This window comes from Streptopelia decaocto (assembly GCF_964273445.1).
Source record: "Streptopelia decaocto genome assembly, chromosome: 1".
NCBI lineage: Eukaryota > Metazoa > Chordata > Aves > Columbiformes > Columbidae > Streptopelia > Streptopelia decaocto.
The window spans coordinates 73,616,913-73,635,927 of record NC_138663.1 but is presented as its reverse complement, the minus strand read 5'-3'; the positions used below and the strand labels follow the sequence as shown (position 1 = coordinate 73,635,927).

At 39.8% G+C, this 19,015-nt stretch overlaps 1 protein-coding gene across 2 annotated transcripts in view; it reads left to right on the top strand.

Annotated features, from left to right (window-relative positions):
* Positions 1-19,015, top strand: part of LOC309452924 (rho GTPase-activating protein 8-like) — a 93,272-nt gene that overhangs the window by 26,614 nt on the left and 47,643 nt on the right. For both annotated transcript variants that reach the window (XM_082076047.1, XM_082076046.1), the window contains exons 2-3: positions 1,730-1,841; positions 5,093-5,230. In XM_082076047.1, the coding sequence (XP_081932173.1) occupies positions 1,805-1,841; positions 5,093-5,230 (175 nt within the window). In that variant the 5' untranslated portion in view covers positions 1,730-1,804. The remainder of the gene's footprint in view (positions 1-1,729; positions 1,842-5,092; positions 5,231-19,015) is intronic.

Sequence of the window (19,015 nt, the reverse complement as noted above, 5' to 3'; positions counted from 1 at the left end):
TTTTGTTTGCATCTTAATTTAAAAATAACAATGGAATTATCATTTTGAATGCCATGTGGTAAAATTTAAATGAAATTAAATATATCTGGCCCAGAATTGGTTTAGTTTTTTGAGGAAAGTGTTGTTGAGTGAGAAATTGCAAAGTTTTCTCTTTTGAACTTAATGGGACTTTTCCCTGTGTATGTGGTTTTACACTGAGAGTTTCCTGTAAATGAAGTTAACTATTTATAAAATAATTGGTGAGCATTTGAAAATCTTCAAAGAGGTAGAACCATGTTCATATTTTACCTGCAGTGCAGCAAGTTATCAAAATGCATGGCTGCCTTTGATAATTACTACTTCATTAGTATCAGGTCTGTGAAATGTTTTGAAAATTTATGGGAAAATTCCATTAGACATCAGAAGCTCTTTTAGATATTACGAATTTTAACAGGTACTTGTTTAACTGTAGTACTTGGGAATTGTAGTTATATACTAGGATGCAAAAGAAATACCCAAAGGATAGACTTTGCATTAGCTGGTTAGAATGTCTCTAATCATACCTGTAGTATCAGATGTTTACTTGCTGTGTTGATGTGCACTTTATTTCTAGAAAACTACATGTATATCCCTTCTCTGGTTAACAAAGAACAAACAAACAAACAAAAAAAGTGGTATCTAGCTTTCAGACTTGTGGGTCTGGAATAAACCTACTTAAGCTTTGGGATGTGCAAGGTGGGCAGCAGCAAGCAAGCAAACTGTCTGGTCTTTTTTTGGTCCAAAATAATTTCCCAGTTTCAGTGCTTTCAAGCAGGAATACAAAATCTAACCTCTTGTCAGAGGAGAAAAACATACTTGTGTATGCCTTTTCTCAACAGCCAAGCCAGGAATTTGCCTGGTTTTATTTTTATTTAACATGTTTAGCTGAAACCAAACTGGTTTAAAACCATGGTTTTAAATTAAATTAAAAGGAGAGTTACAAAAGCTCAATTTCTTTCTAATCTCCACACGCAAGTTTGGATTTTTAATGTGAAGGAAGTACTTATTTTGCCTTTTGGAGCAGCTGCTTGGGAAAGCAGATCTTCTAAATCATATTCTTCATTCCTGATGCTCACTTTGGGTGTGTTGCTTAGTATTCTGTTTACAAAGCACTCTGCAGAGCGTATGACAAAAAGCGGTGATTACACACAGGATCTGCTGTTTTTTCAGCTTTTTATATGTTAATGCTCACTTGAAATTTTCATGAACCTCTTTCATGTGAAATGTGAGGTATAGAATGTTTCCTGTAATAAAACTTATAACTGCTGTAGAATAAGTGACTTTGGTGTGAGGGTATGGAGTATACCTATCTCCTTCACCAAAGATATAAAATTAAGAAAACATTAAGGTTTAAGTTGTTTCCAGAAGTGATTAATCTGCAGTTCTGATGTTTATCACTAACAATGTGTAATATGTACGTATTTTGTAGAACAAGCGCCTCGGAAAAAAAAAAAAAAGAAGCAGGTCAATTTGTTGAAAGTCTTGCTATTATACGTAGATTTTCTTTTTTATGGACCACTGTTTGAAAATACTTCTATAATACGCTATGTTTTAAGAAAATGGTAACCAAAATCTGATGAGCTGGTTCCTCAACAATAATTGGGCAGTAGGATTTCAGGGGTATTGTTTCTTTTTTTTTTTCCTTTTTTATCTGTATAGTGGGTAAAATATACCACATTGTGATGACAGCTACTTGTGTTTATTTTTGTAGGATTGACCCAAGGACCATTTCATCCTGCAAGAATCGGTTAGCGAGATCTGCATAGACTTGTTCCTAAGAGATAACATGTCTGAGATTGACTATGAGAAGTTAGCTGAAATAGGTAAATATTTTTTATTATACTTCAAATGGCATCTGCGTAGAGTTCCAGGTGATTTAACAGAGCATCTTCAGTAAGTGAGAGGCTTCACCAACATTCGGTAATAGTTCTTTGAGCAATCCAGTATGAGTTACAGCTGCTGTACTGATGTGTACCCTATTAAAGCCATTAGAGTTGAAGGTTAGTTTAATACATGCAGCTTTTATGAATTATGGGTAGATGTTCCTAGTGCAATTCTAGGCTATTGGAATATCACCATCATCACATATTGTGGCACAAATGGGAGTCATTACTCCAAAGAGACAAGTATTGAATGAGCATAGAGATTGCTGTATTGCATGATATCTCCAAAGATGTTAGTTGAGCTGAGCAATATGACTGTGGCATTAGGGGCCTCACCATTTGGAAAGATCAGTGTTAAATTTTTTTTTCCTGGAGTTTTTGAGGATGCCAGGCTGAACCCCAGAACAAGAGCCTTCCAGAGCTGCTTTTTTCCCCCCCTTATTATTATTACTATTATTATTTTTATTTTTTTTTTCCGCTCCACCTCCCATTCCCTGTCCCTCCCCTTTGTTCTGATTTCTCCATGTCATGCCTTTCAGCAGCAGGCTGGCTTTTTACTTCTACAGCCTGATTTAAAATCCACTGAAAGCAATTTTACCCTCAGCCTTGGTGACATGTGGATCAGGCCCCTCATGTTGTTTCCCAGCCTGGGTTGCGCAGTAGTAACAGTGTGCGTAGTGACAGATGATCCTTTGCTGTGCCTTATGGAGCAGGACAATAAACTCCATCATTTGCACGAGAAAAATGGAGCTGAAGTCTCCCTCAGTTTGGAATAATTAATTTTTTTTTTTTTAATGTTTATTATGAAGCATCTTTTGAGCTCCAGTCCTTTTGTTCACACATTAAAAACAAACAAACAATTGTTTTATCTTACTAGGTTAGGGTTAACTAGCTTTTCAGTAGATGTCGGTACTTCTTTAGTCCCTGTGAATAACTGCAGTACGAATAAATATGTGTCCTTACTTTGCCTCTCTAGTTATTTACTACATCTCCAGGCTTTGTTTACAAATCCTCACCTCTGTTTTTTGGAAATGCATCTATTTTTATGTGTAGTACAAAATAACTTTTTACAGAAGGAGCTGGCTTCTCCCTCTCTGTATCAAAGGCTGCAGTTAGGATACTGGTTGTTTCTGTTGTGTTTAACTTGAATATACATAGCAGTTTTAATAAAGCCTGTTAAGTTTCTGTGGATTCTGGTAAATGCTTCACAGCTCATGCTTTGCATCCACACAGACTAGCATTTTCTATTTCTTCTTCCCCCTCCCCTTTACAACTTCTTGTTGCTTTAGGTGGTTACTGTGCTCAGACATGAGAAAAAAAAACCAAACGCTACAAAACAAAATAGTGTTTTTCTTGTTCTGAGTTTTGACATGAGTTAAATATATAAAAAAGGAAAAAAATGAAATTTGTGTCCTGCATTATGTTTGTATTATTCCTCCTGGCTCTTGGCACAAACACATTCTTCAAAGTGAAAGAATACTTTTCCAGTTAAGGTTAGTGTAGTTTTTTACATATGTTACACATTTAAAGGGTAGAAAAATACACATTTTGGAGATGATAATAAGAATCTTAACTTTTTTTTTTGTGCGTATAAGGATGACTCTAATGGCGTATTTCTAAAAGCAGGTATATATTTTTTTTTCCTATAGGACTGCCGATTTATTTTCTGAGGAGGCTATAATGTGAATTCAGACATAAAGAAATGTAAAAGTAGTACACACGTTCTTGGTTCCTCTTTGTCTTCAAGAATCCCAGCCACTAGTGGCATTTTTTCATCCTTATGAAACACATTTTTGGTGCAAATCATGTTAAAAATAAAAATGAGACAATAAAGCTTTTGTGTGGCTTTTTTTAAGATAGAAAGATACTGGGAAATTGTGAGTGGAAAGCACTCTGAAATACTTAGCAAGTATTTTTCTCTAACACTTATTAGCTACTGGCACATAAATCTGGCTGAAATCAATACCTAATGTCTTGTGTGCTGGTCAAGCCATATGAAAAATGTGGATGATCAGAAGGCAAAATAGTCTTGAAGTACTTTTTGAAGTGTCACTAATAGTGTTATAGATAAAACTAGTCATTGCTCCTTATTAAAACTTACATGATAAAAGTTAATGTACAGTAGGGGGTGGTACACCTTATCAGACATTAATTTTTCTCTCTACATGTACCTTTTCTTGTCTTAACCCACCAAGACACTTGTGTGTTTATGTGTCAATAAAATGTTATTCCAGTCAGTTTCTAGAAAACCATTTCAATAGCCTAGAAATGTTTGTAACAGTAATTATTCCAGAATCTGTGTTCATTTGGATATGTACTTAAGATCAGTTCTTTTTGAACCTTACAGTGGTTTGGAAAAAACTCGGGGGGGATGGAACCAACAAGAAACAAACCAAACCAAACCCAAAATCTCTGGAACAAGATTGTTTGACCATGTATTGCTTATTTCAGTCCAGAGCAGATTTGAACTTGAAGATCTAGTCCAGAGTGTACTGAAGTTGAGGGAAGGATGCCCATTGATTTCACCGGGCTTTTGAGCAAACATTTACACCTTAGCTTGGCCTCTAACTGGAATATATGCCAGGTGGACATTTGGCTACCATGCCTATTGCAGTTTCAGGAGATGAAAGGATTTCAAGGAAACAGTGGATTTTGGTGGAGGTGAGACGGAAATTTGTTTGCACTTTACTTTGCATAAGGGTAGCAATGAGTCCGCTCTCAGAGAGCGTTCACAAAGGGTGTTAATGTGGAGTAGCTGTCACTGCACACGTTAGCGCACTGAAACTTTGACACCCCCATTTGGACAACGTTGAAGTAAGAGATAAGAAGCTGTAGATGGATACAACAAGTAGATTGTGGGAGTGTAGGAAATGATGAGACAAAACCAGCAGTTGTAAATAGCAAGGTCAGAGCTAGCCAGCTGTCCAGCATTATCAAGATTTTTTGTGAGCCTCACAGCAGATAGTAATCTTAAGGAGGATGTGAAAGTAGCTTTGCGGTATTAAAGGGCTGCTTTTCCCACATGTGACAAAGGGGAAAGAACAAGAAAATTATCTGAAACTGCAACAAATGGTGATAAAGGCCTGTGTTTTTGCGAAACTGAGCTAAAATTCAAACCTTCAATAATCTATCAGAGGCAAAAGTTTTTCTTTGTTCATTAGCACTGTAAGCATTCTTGCTTGCTCCTTTAGAACTGCAGAAAGATGAAGCGGAAGATACACAGTCAGAACAGGAAGAAACAAACACGTCTCCGCCACTTGAGGATCCCGAGTTAAATATCAATCACCCTTACTATGACGTTGCGAGACATGGCATCATCCAATTAGCAGGTATGTTTGGAAAAATACTACAGCTTCACAGATATGAGACTCCTTACCACATTTTTCTTACTCTGCTCCTCAAGGTGATGCATAGGAATCATGTTGATGCTTTCAGCCTTCATCCTGAAAAGCAGCTGAATAGTAATATGTGAACTCAGTGCTTTTCTAAAGATGAATTATGAGCCAAATATTTGAGCTTTATCTTGCTTTAAAATATGACTATAGCAATATATTATAATCTGAGGTCTAAGTGTGGCTGTAACAGATCTGTACTTTGTTTCACTAATAAGGTCTTTTGTTTTTTGAACAGCCTGCAGTGTTGTGTAACCCCACATAATCAGTTTTCTAGTCTGCCCTGGTAAGGGTGTGCAACTGTGAAGAGATATGGGTTACTGTATGAAAACTAATAGAAGGCAGAAAGGAAACTGTGGATGTAAATGTTAACTGCATTTATCACCTGACTTTCTGTTGTGACATGGAGAGAAGCTATCGGTACATAGCATATTTGAAAACTGGATGATTTAATGTTTCAGCTTATTTATTTTTAAAACATTCTGGCAACGTGTAAGACATGCAGGCACATTTATTATATAAAAGCACCTCTTTAAAGTATGCATTGCATATTTTTTTTCCTTTTGGGTTGTTTTTGGCATCAATGTGCTTGTTAAAATAGCATTAATAATCACAGTCCTGAACTAAAGACATGTATACAATGGGAAACAAATAGTTATATTTAACACTGCTCACCCTAATGAAGTCTAAATTGTGTTGTATTGTGCACACTTTCTGTACCTCATACTTTAGTGAGCCGTCCAGGTGAATATAGTCTTTAGCAAAGCTAGTCTTCTAGTGAAGTTGTGATTGATTAGGGCAGTGAAGTCCATTTGACTTTGCTAATTTGACTTCTGAGTATAGTGGGAGGAGGATTTTACCCCTAGTAACTTCTCTTCTTGAAGCTACTTATTTACAGGATAATAATTACCTTTTGTCTTCCTCAAAACTAACATCCCAACATAAGACTCAAATCCATAAACAAGGGAATAACAGATTCACATTCTTATGATTCAAAAGCTACTACCTTCCAACCCACTGGGATGCTTCTCACTCAAGCACCAGTTTTGGGATGGGGGAAATACCAAGATGTGAAGGTTATTAGTGACACCATTGAAATCAAACTGACAAAGTGTGAAATAGATGTGTTAACAGACACACTGGATACACCAGCGTCACTATAACTGTCCACCTAAGAACCTCTTCCATCTGCTGTATTAGGCAGTACTACATGATAATGCTTTAAAAGAGATCTTCAAGACTCTTTTTCTCCTGCTAGTATACTTGACATCAAATTGTGATGAGCCATGTATTTACTGCTTCAACTTTAATCATCACAGCTATTTAGTGTACGTCTGTTGTTGCTTCTTATTCTTCATTCACTCAAAGCTGCCCTGGAAATTGTAAACAGTTGACGTTTGTCTGGTTTAGCTGGTGTTAATTCTAAAGGGTCCTTGAGTGTTTATTTTCCTTGGAGGAACCATCATCATTTTTGCAGCTATGAGCAGAGCTGCCGGGTGCTGAGCCGTGAGACCCCTGAGTCTGTGCTTGGCCAAAGCTCCCTACTGGGAGCAGAGGGGATAAGCTGGAAATCTTAGTAAGTTCTCCTCAACTGACCAGTAAGACATTCCCTGCTGTTTCAAATAAATAAAAGTTTACTACCAAGGCAAACAGAAACTGGAACTTTCGTAGTCTCAGAAGGACCCTGTGATTTGACTTGGAATGATGGGGGAACACAAAAAAAGGGGAAGATTTTGGAATGAGAACTTGAAATATACTGGAACAGCTCTTTTTAAAAATTTGCACTTTTGTTGATGGTGAAACAGAAAATGTGGTGGGGACAGAATGATAACCAGCCTGCCCTTTCCTGAGCAGTCCCACCTGCCTGCATCTTACACATATGTCTTATTCCTGTGTTAGAGAATGGGAATGTGCTTCACTATAGTGGAGCGAAAGCCACAGTATTTTTTAAAGAGATCTTTAAAGTTTCATCTTGGAACTTGCTCCCTATCAGTGTTTGCTTGGAATAAACCCCAAACATCAGGTGTACTGCTGGTTTAAATTCACTGAAGCAAATGGAAGTATTTACAAGATGAATCTTGGCTGTAATGTTGGGTTACCTCTGATGGTTTTGTCCTTAATACTGCAGTCTTTTGTAGGGGAAATGAAGTCCCCTAGCTATTGTGTAAGCTCAGAAAAGAGTCACTTTAGTTACCATTTTCAGACAGAAATATATGATGCAATTTTGCAAGTCTACTGGACGATTTAAATGCGAAGCACAAGCTGGGAGCTGCGCTTCAGAAGGCAGCCTGCGCCCTGTGAAACAGCTCTGATAGGAGGGTTTAGCAGGAGAATGCAGAAGTGTGCGTGTGAATGCAGAACACAGGGAAGGTGAAATGTGATGGGAAGCCGTGCCTCACCTCAACAAAAGAAGACCTCCTGATCACCAGTGTTAAGGGGCATGGAGTCAGGTTGGAACATTTTCTGGATTTAGAATCAAATGAGGAAGGGATGAGTCCTTCACATCTCCTTCCCATCTTGGAAAAGACCAGTCCCTTTTGAAAAAAAAAATTAAATAATTTGTACCTAGTATGTAATGGTTTTAGTAATCTTTTTGAATAAGACAAAGCATAATTTCAGTGTTAGGAGTAGCTGTTTTAAAGCAATTCTGAAAGCCGTTCCTTCAGTTTCAATTTTATGATTAAAAGACAATGAGATGTATTGTTTGAAATGATTGAAGAAAAAGAAAGAATTTAGGTGAAAATATTTGCAGTAATTTATCCATCTCTTACAGTGATCTAGGTTCCAACAGTTAGTTTAAAAAGAAATTTGCATCTCACAAATTAACATGACTCGTACCTGCTTTCCATAACAATACCTTTGACTATGTGCAAATGAGATTTTTGAGGTTGTATTTGTACAGTGTGAAAATAAAATTAATTAAATAAGCACAGGGGACATTTTAAAAATATGTAAGCTATAATAATTGTTTATTAATTACAGACTGATTTATGTCACTAGTACTAATATGCAGCTGAATACCCTAAACATATGTAAATGGACTAGTGCTGCAATGCTGATTCTTTTTATTTCTGTTTTGAAGGAGAAATCCAATCTGTTGCCTAAAAAGAAACTAAAAATTATTTTTCTTTGGGGCAAAAAGGAAGTGACATATAAGCATACAGGATGCATCAAGCTTCCGTATTTTCTATAATATGATTGCTGACAACTTTTTGCAGTACTTTTTTTGAATACATTCTTATTTAGGAGGACTCTGTCTCTGATGCTTTTGTTTTTGTTAACTGCCAGTGACATCTTTTTATGTGTTAGACAAAAATTTTAATGGAATTGAAATCCATAGTTGTTTTAAATCTATATTTCCCTTCTTAGCCTTTTATGGCTTTCCTAGTTATATGTAAAGATTTCAGGTATCCGGCCTGGGTCTTTGTAGACTGTCCATATTTTTATTCAAGATCCAGTTGATTTCATGCCCCTTTCTGATTTTGAACCAGTGCATTAGAAACTGATTAAAATAGTATTATGTAGATTAGACTCTGAAAGGTAAAGTTGTAATTTAGTTTTTGGAGCATGTAAAGAGAAACTCCAGTGAAATACCTAATAAGCCTAAGAAACAAGTCCTAGTAATTTTCAGTCCATCTCAGTGACAGCTTTGCCGCTTCTTGTGATACCTTCAGGAGCAGATCTGTGGTCTGTAAATTGCAGTGCCACTGGGAAGAATGAGCTTTAAAGATTATTTTTTTCCTTAAAATATTTACTTTTTTTTCTTTTTTTTTCTTTCCTTTTTTTTTTCTTTTTTTTTTTTTTTTTTTTAATTCCCAAAGGGTATTCCTGAAATCAATATCTCTGACATTATTTCATGACTAGCCTTTTGGGGAAAACAAAAAATCACCTAGAGGGACCTAAGGCTCGGCAGCTTTTGAAACAGGAAGTTGAGGGCTCTGGTTCGCAACCTATTTGCAGCACAAGAGCAGATTCTAAGGTGGGCTTTGTGCTTTACAAAGCATGTCCTAACCATTTGAATATTGTCATGTCTTTTTCTCAATTGCTATGAGAGGAGCTCCAAAATAAAGGTTGACATCAATAAAAAATATTCCCTGCTCTAGTGAGGAGGGAACTTACCTGAGTGATAGAAACATGGGTTCAGTTCCTTTAGGCAGGAATTGAACTTCTGTTTTCCACATTCTGTACCAGTTTTCCTCCTGCTTCTTTCTCCAATTATTTTCTTCTCAGAATGTGAAATATACCACTTCATCCTACACCCAAATATACCTTATTAAAAAGAAAAGCCTAGCACTATTTCCCCTTTACCAGGTAAATGTAAATAATATTCCCATTTTTTTTGACTATTTTGCTGCTTCTTTACTTTCCTTTTTTTTTTTTTACACTTTCTGTGAATTATCAGAATACTTACTTTTGCATCATTGAAAGCAGTTTTGATTTTCAGTGCCCATTTTAAGACTAGAGCATTGCTCTAGTCCAGAGAGTCAGCCAGATAATAAATATACTGATGTTAGAGAATGGATTTAACTTGCTCGTTTCGACTTACTTCACATAGTTTCAGAGGAGCATAGATGAAGTGTAAATATTATAATTAATTACATCAAAAAGCAAGCTATGCTTTTGCTTTCAGCTGATCTGAAGAAAATGTGCTATGGCAAAGTATTTTTCCTGGAGAAAATTAAAAAGAAAAATTGCTCATGGAGGAATCTTTGATGGGCAATCTTTGCTTTCTGAGGGAAATGAACACAGTTCGTGTTGTAGGAAATCTCCTGGACATTCACTTATAGTCATTTCTGTTCAGAAAGCATGTACTGGATTTTAATTGCAATTTTAGCATTTAGCATTTTCCAGAATTAGCCAGATGCAGTACAGGTACAATCCTCTCACAGAAAGTTATTTTTTTAAATAAACAGATGGACATGAGTAGAATCCAGAGCAATGAACACAAAAAGGGAAATTTGTGAAATCAAGGGAAGTTGACTCGTGAAATTTAGGGTTGGTGGTATTATCTGTATTTCTTTGGTGGATCCAGTCTCTGTCCCAAAGGGTAAACACTACAATAAATATTTTAATGTTTCATCTTTAAGATGGCTAATATCCATTGTAATGTATTTCCATAGGATCAGCTGAGGTGATCAATGCCAGGAGAAAAACTTAAATCTCTACAGCCAAAGGTATAAGCTTCTCATGCTAATGTTGAGAGTCAACTGTGTTATCTTGGCTGTGGATTTCTTAACTCTCTAACAAGTTTGCCGTTATGGAGGGGCAGAGACCCATAGTGGATTAGTTGTGAGTGTATTTACTGTCCATTACTCAGCCTAGGCAAAACACAGAAGCTTCGTGGTGGCTTTTTTGTGACCCTTTATTTCCCTGAGTTGCAGAGCGTAGGAGGAGGCTCAAAAGCACAGTTTGTCTGGCCATTTAGCATAGTGTAATTTAGGTTTAGGCTCACTTTCTCTAGCTTAAAATCTATCAAAGAAACAAAGATGTGAGCAAGTGTTTTCACTGTCAAGCCAAGTCCCCTGGATTTTGACCCTTCTTCTACTCCCATTGAAACCAATTGCAAAACTTCTGTTGACTTTAGGATGTCGCTTTGCTGTAATGTGATAATGACAAGCTTCAGTGAAGTAAAGTGGTATTTCACTTTTCATTTATAAAATAGCAATGTTTAGTATCAACAGAACAAAAGCTCTTAAAAAGTCATGCTAAAATTACACCATTCAAAAGATCTAATTTGCAAATTGGAATGAGCTATATCATTAGAAAAAAACCCTCCTCGTTTGCAAGAAGCAGTTAAAAAGTGCTGTGCCATCCAAATTGTTAATTAAGAACAATCCCCTTTCCCACTTGCCTTTTCCTGTGCCTTACTGTAACTTATTTTTTCTACTGCAAAGTTTGATCTCAGAAGCGATGTATGATTCATGTCTGTTTCATGTTCCAGCCAAATACCACCCCAGCAGATAGTTTGAATTTTAATGTACATAAATCTTATTTGGGACAGTGTGCTCTACACACCCCTCTTTACTCACCGAGCGTAGAGGAGGAGTCTGGCTGCATTAGGCTGTGCTTCCAGGAGCAGCTCTGTGGCCAGCACAGCTGAAAATAATCCTGGTTGATTATAATCCTGAGGCTGCCCGGGAACGTGTCTATACAATAGCAAGTGCCTGATCCAAGGGCAAGAGCCTTGTACCCTTGGGTGGGAGAAGTCCCTCAGACTTTTTTGTGCATGAGGGCTGAGTCTGAGCCAGTGACTTCTAAAAAGGCATATGTAGGTGGCTAGAGGAGTGTGACTACCCAAGCAGTGAAGGCACTTGGTCTTTGGGAATACCTCCTGAATATCTGGAGCTCAAAACCAGTGCAGAAAGATAAGGGGAGAATTCCTTTTTCTAGGGAGGATCAAAGTTACCAGCCGTTATCCAAAAGTGTTTGATGACATTAGACTGTGGATTAAATACATTAATACAAAGCTACATTTTTGACCTGAAAGAAAATCATCAAGGAGCAAAGCTGAAATTGCACTTCTTTTTTGCTTTGTCCCCTGTAGAAAATAAAGCATCTTTCAGTTCTAACTTAAGTCCAAGTAGTAGGGAAATATGGGGTTTGTAAGATAAAAATATACTCTGTGCTGGTTTAAAATTGGCGTATTTCCAGTTAACGCTCTCCTTTGAAGGTGCAGATAACTGCACTTTCACCTGTTTGTGTAAAAATTCTATCCACAAGGTCATGGGATCCTTGTCAGACTGGGAAGCAAATCCTCTGGCAAATGCGAACATTTCCCAGGGCGCTGAGTCACAGTTCTTCTGATGGAGGGCAAGGAGAGAGCCTCCTTCTGTTTTGATCAGCACTCCATGGGTCATGTTAAAATTTGATGTTGTTCAAAACGTTTTTGATGCCTATGAATAAAGAACTGCCTCTTTCCTTTCATCCTGGGCCACATCAAAAGAAGTGTGACCAGCAGATCGAAGGAGGTGATTCTCTGCCTCTACTGCATGTGGTTTGACCCCCACTTGGAGTCCTGTGTCCAGCTACAGGGCCCCCAATGTAAGAGGGAAATGGACCTGTTGGAGCATGTCCAGAGGAGGGCCATGAAAATGATCAGAAGACTGGAGCACCTCTCCTGTGAGGACAGGCTGAGAGAGTTGGGCTTGTTTAGCCTGGAGAAGCAAAGGCTCCAGGAAGACCTTATAGCAGCCTTCCAGTACCTAAAGGGTACCTACAAGAAGGCTGGAGCGGTGGTGGAGTCACCATCCCTGGAGGTGTTTAAAAGGTGTTTAGATGAGGTTCTTAGGGACATGGTTTAGTGCTAGAGTTAGGTTATGGTTGGACTCGATGATCTTGAGAGTCTCTTCCAACCAAAATGTTTCTATGATTCTGTATGGTGATAGGACAAGGGCTAATGGCTTTAAGCTGAAGAAGGGTAGATTTAGATCAGATATAAGGAAGAAATTCTTCACCGTGACGGTGGTGAGACACTGGAACAGGTTTCCCACAGAAGTTGTGACTGCCCCATCCCTGGAAGTGTTCAAGGCCAGGCTGGATGGGGCTTTGAGCAACCTGGTCTAGTGGAAGGTGTGCCTGCCCATGGCAGGGGAGTTGGAACCAAATGATCTTTAAGGTCACTTCCAACTCAAACCATGCTATGGTTCTATGATCAGCTGTCATCACTAATGGGAAGCTGGCACTGCTTTGTTTAGTTTTTAATAGAGTTGATGTTTTCGTTCACTTTTTCTTGTTTGCTCCTGTTGCCTGTGTGGCACTGTTGGGAGGGTGAATGAGATAATCTGCTGGTGATTTTGAGAAATTTTCTCTGCCTCAGTTTTCCCGCTATTTAAACTGAGCAATTATGTTTATTTATATTATAAGTTTATCTGTTTGCAGTCTTCTATAAAGCTGGTTATTTTTCTCTGGCTTTTAATTCAAGCAGTCAAATGTGACCAACAGTAACAATTAGTGACTCATTTAGTAATTTAAGTGGAAACCTTTCTTAGATTTATTTTGTTCATAAAAATGATTGTCTCTAACAAATAAAATATTCTACAGTGCATTGTAACACAGCAATATTTTCACAAATAAGTCATATTTTAGAGAACAATCTTTTATTAATGTTTTAATTTTAGTACATCATTCATAGTAATGTGTGTCATATTATAATGCTTTCATAAGTACTCTGAGAATATCAAATAAGATGCTTAAAAATAACTTCAGAAAATAAATAATGGTCTGTTTAAGAACAATATGCAGACATACCCGGGTACATATAATTGTGGTGTTGTGCGTATTCTTCCTTTACTTGTGCTGAAGTACCTTATTTAACCCAGGACTCAGATTTTAGTTTTAGTGCGGGAAGGGACACCAGGCCTTGTGGAAACTTTTGAGAAAGACAATAAAAATAAGCAGTCAGCCAAAAAAGGACAGGGCAAAGGAACTAGCCAGCAGGGAAAGTTGTGTTTTGGAAGTCAAAACTATAGTACTAAAGTGATAATTGCCAAAATTAAAGCTGAGTTACATTTTTAAAAGATGTTAAAGCAAATAGCAAAAGGTTCTCTGGTTGTATAAATAAAAAAGAGACGTGTGATCTTCTGTGAAATAAAAGTGGAGTGGCCATCAGAGATAATCCAGCTTTCAGGTAGCTCTCAGGTTCAATTAATACTCAATCTTGTTTTTCAGTAAAGACAATGATGTTATATTATTAGGAAATATTTTTAAGTCCTATATGTGATGTCCATTTGCAATTTAGTATCTAACTCTTGTCACCTGTGTTTAGAAAAGATGCATTCAGATTGGAACAGGGTAAGGAACAGCTAGGTTGGGAAGAGACAGATGATCTAACTTGTTTGCAAGCAGTAAGATACAGGCTGGTGGGGTGGGATATGATTATTGTCTAGAAAGTCCTTTTGGATGGTAAATAGTACTGAAGGAGAAGCTGGGTGATGTCATTGTCACACAAACAGATTTGTACTAATTTGCTATGACTTTTAGATTGGGATTGAGAAGGCAGGTTGCTAGTTGTCAAAGCAGTGAGCAGGAGGTGCAAGAAAGAAGAAAAACCTAAATGGTTTTTAAGATAGAACTCAACAAATCAGTGGAAGGATTGTGTGGTGCAGCTCCTGGTGATGGCACAGGCTCGGAACTGATAATGCAGAAGGTGTCTCCCAGTCCGTGTTCATATGTGCTAAATCATTCAGTGTTAATCTCACCTTTTACCTGCTTTTCTCCTTCTGCACCTAAAATTGAATGAGTTTAGATAGATGTTGTCCCATCACATCCTCTGTTGAGCACAACTAGGTAGGAACTGGACAAAGAAAATACAGGACTTTTTTTTTCTTAATGTGGAACCTGCCAGGTGAGGACAGCCACCTCTTCCTGAGTTGGATGAAAGAAAAGATATTACTTACCATCAGTGGTGGATTTTCCTGGATAATGTGTCTTTGCAAAGCTGGGGAGTGTTCATTCAGATCAAGTAAGTTGAACCAACATCAGTAATACAAATTAGAACATCTTAAGAAGTGATCTGAAGCTGTTCTGCCCAGTTTTCATAGAAATGCTCCTATAATTTTATTTATTCTTTAAGTATCTCTGTTTCAGATTGAACTTCCCCAATTTTACTTCTTTTTCTATTTGTTTATTCACTACAGCTACTTAGTTAATTAGGGGTGGAAGGGGGACAACAGAATTATAAAAAATGCCCAATTCATAGCTTTATTGTACTCCTATTGATATCAAAGCCAAAGTGGCAATAGAAGGAAGTATTAAATATAATTCAGTTTGAACATTGAAATTATACCAAAAATGTCTGAAATATGAATTCAATCTCAAAATTTTCTGGGATGTTTCTGTATTTCTTTAAAAGGAATTTTATCTTTCATGTAGATATGTGTTAAAATCCTAGCACCTCACAGTCTCCAGTGCTGAGTTACCTTCAGTACAATCATGACTTAACCTGTGTGCCTGGCTTTCCAGATAGTGGAACTTGGGTGTGGGGTGGTGTCGAGGGTTTAGATTGCGGGGTGACAATAAAACCCTGGCAGATGTATTGTTAACCTCCTCTCCCCCCCACTTCCCCCTTTTGCCCCTCCCTTTCCGCCTTTCCCACTAAGGGCAGGCGATCAGGAGGAAAAGAAGGACAGAGAGAAGAGAGTTGGAAAAAATTAAAGATGTTTTACTAATGCTGCTAATAAGAATAGAGAAAATAATACAAAATATACAAAACCAATCTTGAAAGTCTCAGCAACTGCAGAGCCGGCACCCAAAGTCCTGGATTGGACTCTGCAGCCAACTGGAGCTGGATTCAGTCTGTCACTAGGCCACAGTTCGCAGAGACAACTAGCAAGGTCCTCTCCTAATGTCGGCCATAAGCAGAAGGGAAAAGGCATAAAGGAAAGGGACGAGATCCTCGTGATCTCCCACTTCTATATGAAGTATTCACGTGAATGGAATGTTATACACAGTTGGTCAGTTTCTTGGTCACCGGTTTCTCGTTGCCCCTCTTGCGAGATGTCCATCCATGCTTATCAATAAGTTTGCATTCCATTGCTAGGTTTACCAAAACATGTGTCTGGTTCTCCAGAAAAATGCAGTTAATGCGAAGGCTTTAGCTGACAGGCAAAATCACTAAAAGAGAAACTTGTTTTTAACAAAACCAGGGCACTCTAGACCACAGTCTCCCCCACATGCAGGTCTTTATCCTTCAGGTGCTTGGTGAAGGTGGGGTCCTCCTGAACCTCTCGAGTGCTTGGGTTGACCAGTGGGTCTCCCTCTGGTGCCTTTGGAGGACTTTCCCCCAGTCTGGCTTGACATGGCATGTCGTAATCAGTCGATGCTGTATGAAAAGCCAGGCTTTTAAAACTGCAGTGTGGTGGTGTTACTGTTTTGCAGGTCTAGCACTGGCTAATTGCTCCACCTTTTGATGGTAGGAGTTGGTTGTTGTCAACCATGATCCGTTTTGGATGAAAGCACAAAACCCTGGTGCAAAGCTTGAGTATGGAAGGCAACCAGGATTTTGATGTTGCTGCTTCCTTGCCTGTAGCTGTTTCAGAATGTACATGGAGAGATGAGGGTGCGGGCTGTACAAGAACCCCAAGAGTCGCTTCTCATGCGCAAGTAGCCAGGCTGGTTGTCGTGATCCCCTGGGTACTTGCAAGGGCTTTTCCAAAGGCTCATAGCAAGAGACGGAAAGGTCTCTAAAACAGACTAAGGGATTTGGTGGAGGACGGCAGTGCACGGAAATTTGTGTGATAAAATTTGGTGTGACACAGGAGGGGAAGGTAATGCTGCTTTACAGAATCACAGATTGTTAGGGATTGGAAGGGACCTCAAGAGATCGTCTAGTCCAGTCCCCCTGCCGGAGCAGGAACACTTAGATGGGGTTACACAAGAATGTGTCCAGGAGGGTTCAGAATGTCTCCAGAGTAGGAGTCTCCACAACCAACCCCCCTGGGCAGCCTGTTCCAGTGCTCTGGCACCCTCACTGAGAAGAAGTTTCTTCTCAAATTTAAGTAGAACCTTTTGTGTTCCAATTTGAACCCATTACCCCTTGTCCTATCATTGGTTGTCACCGAGAAGAGCCTGGCTCCATCCTCGTGACACTCACCCTTTATATATTTGTAAACATTAATGAGGTCACCCCTCAGTCTCCTCTTCTCCAAGCTAAAGAGACCCAGCTCCCTCAGCCTTTCCTCATACGGGAGATGCTCCACTCCCTTCATCATCTTCGTTGCCCTGCGCTGGACTCTCTGCAGCAGTTCCCTGTCCTTCTTGAAGTGAGGGGCCCAAAACTGGACACAATGTTCCAGGTGTGGAATTATTATTACCAGATCTCTCCTGAGGTGTGTTTCATGGGTCAGGCTGCTGTAGTTGGTGGCACTAAGGCTGAGGCAAGGGTCACTTGTGCGTGACAGGGGAGAAGAGATGTCACCTGCCAAGTCCTTCCCTTATCTCTTAACTGGAGAGGAAGGGCTGGCTTTTGGGCAATTTGTGCGTGTGGGGACTTTGTGTTTCTTTTTCCAGGTGGATTCTGTGGTTTATAAAGGTGAGTTCGAGCTTCATCCTTGCCCTGTAAGGAAGAAGCCTTGAACAGAGAGCTCCTTCGTTGTGCCTCTATTTCCTTGACGCTTCTGGTTGGATGTTATTGTGGGATGTCCCTTCCCTGGCCAGATGTGGTTGAACCTGGCCCAGGGGCTCAGAGACATTGGGAGGTTGTGGTGGGAGATGTGGGCTCTTGGCAGCTTGTCCAGCGGCCGTGGAGGCAGAGGGGTGTGCAAGGAGAGGCTGTGGAGAAGGAGCTGGCTGGAGACCATGTGTCCCTGGTGCCATGTTGGTAGCTGATGTCACCATGCTCATTTGCATGTGGAAGCCCATTGGCTGCTTGCATGTTTTCCCAGGAGCCTTAGCTCCCTGGCACATGGTTGTGTGTTGCCGGGGTCTCTGTTGTGACAACGGGAGCTGGTGGCCATTCCTGGAGTGACCGCAGACGTGGGAAGAGGTGAGAGAGGCGGCTCTCCGGTTCACCCGCAGAGCTGTGCTTCCACGCATCCTGTGGCTTCCGTGCCTCCCGTGGCTCCCACGCGTCCCGTGGCTTCCGTGCCTCCCGTGGCTTCCACACCTTCCACGCGTCCTGTGGCATCCCTGGTGCGGCGTCTGCATCTCTGCGTGGCCTTGGTAACTATGTTGCGTAGGGAAGGGCAGAGAAACAGCCGCCCCAAGCGCGTCCGGTTCCTGCTCCCCACCGTGGACTGGCGGGAGGAGCGTGAATGGGAGAGGAGAGAGGCAGCCACTGTGGAGTGGGAGAGGAGAGAGGTAGCTGCTCCAAAATGTCGGAGGAGAAGGGCCAGCGCCGAGTGGGAGAGGAGAGAGGCAGCAGCTCCAGAGTGTCGGAGGAGAAGGGCCAGCGCCGAGTGGGAGAGGAGAGAGGCAGCTGCCACTGAGCGCTCAGCCCCAACGGATCCATTGATGGGTGCCCCATGTGCCTTGGAGGAGCACAAAGAGGTTGTCAAGGATGGTCGGCCACCCGTCAAGCAGAATTGGTGGAGGAGGCTTCTTGCTCGTCTGCGTAGATGGAACAAGTCCTCTGGAGTGAAGATAGACCCCATGGTGCAGACACCCCCGGCGGCAAAGACAACCTCACGGGGGAACAAAATACCTTTTGCAGAGCCTGTATATCCTAGCTTTGATTCTTGGTTTTCTTTGTGTCTATTTTTTTAATTTAGCTAATTTCACTTTTTAGAACAAAAAACAAAACAAAACAAAACAAAAAAACTCAACAAAAACCAAAAAAACTGCATTTCATTTGTTATGTGACATTAATAGAGAAACCCTTCTTTGCCTACTGTGAAGCTGTTCTTTTAGTACCTGTTGTATTAATCTGTTTGTTAAATAACCAATAAAAGAATCTTCTCAGCCAAAAGCCTGGCCAAATCTGTAAAATCAGCATGGTGGGGGGAAGGTGGCAGCTCATCTACTTCAGAGCAGAGCTTTTTCAGATGCACTATTTGGGAGGAGCTGTAAGAGCGAACTGAATGGGAATAACCCTAGTTTGGTTTTGAAGGGAGTTGTTTTGTGAAAGTCAGTCTTCAGGAAAGTCTGTATTATTTGTGGTAATTCAGTCACTGTTATATTCAAACCAAGAATTTTAGAACAACACTGTTTTTAAATAATTTGCATGTCTACCTTTGGGCAACTGATCATTTTAAGTGATGGTTCTGAGTTGATGCATACTGCCACAGT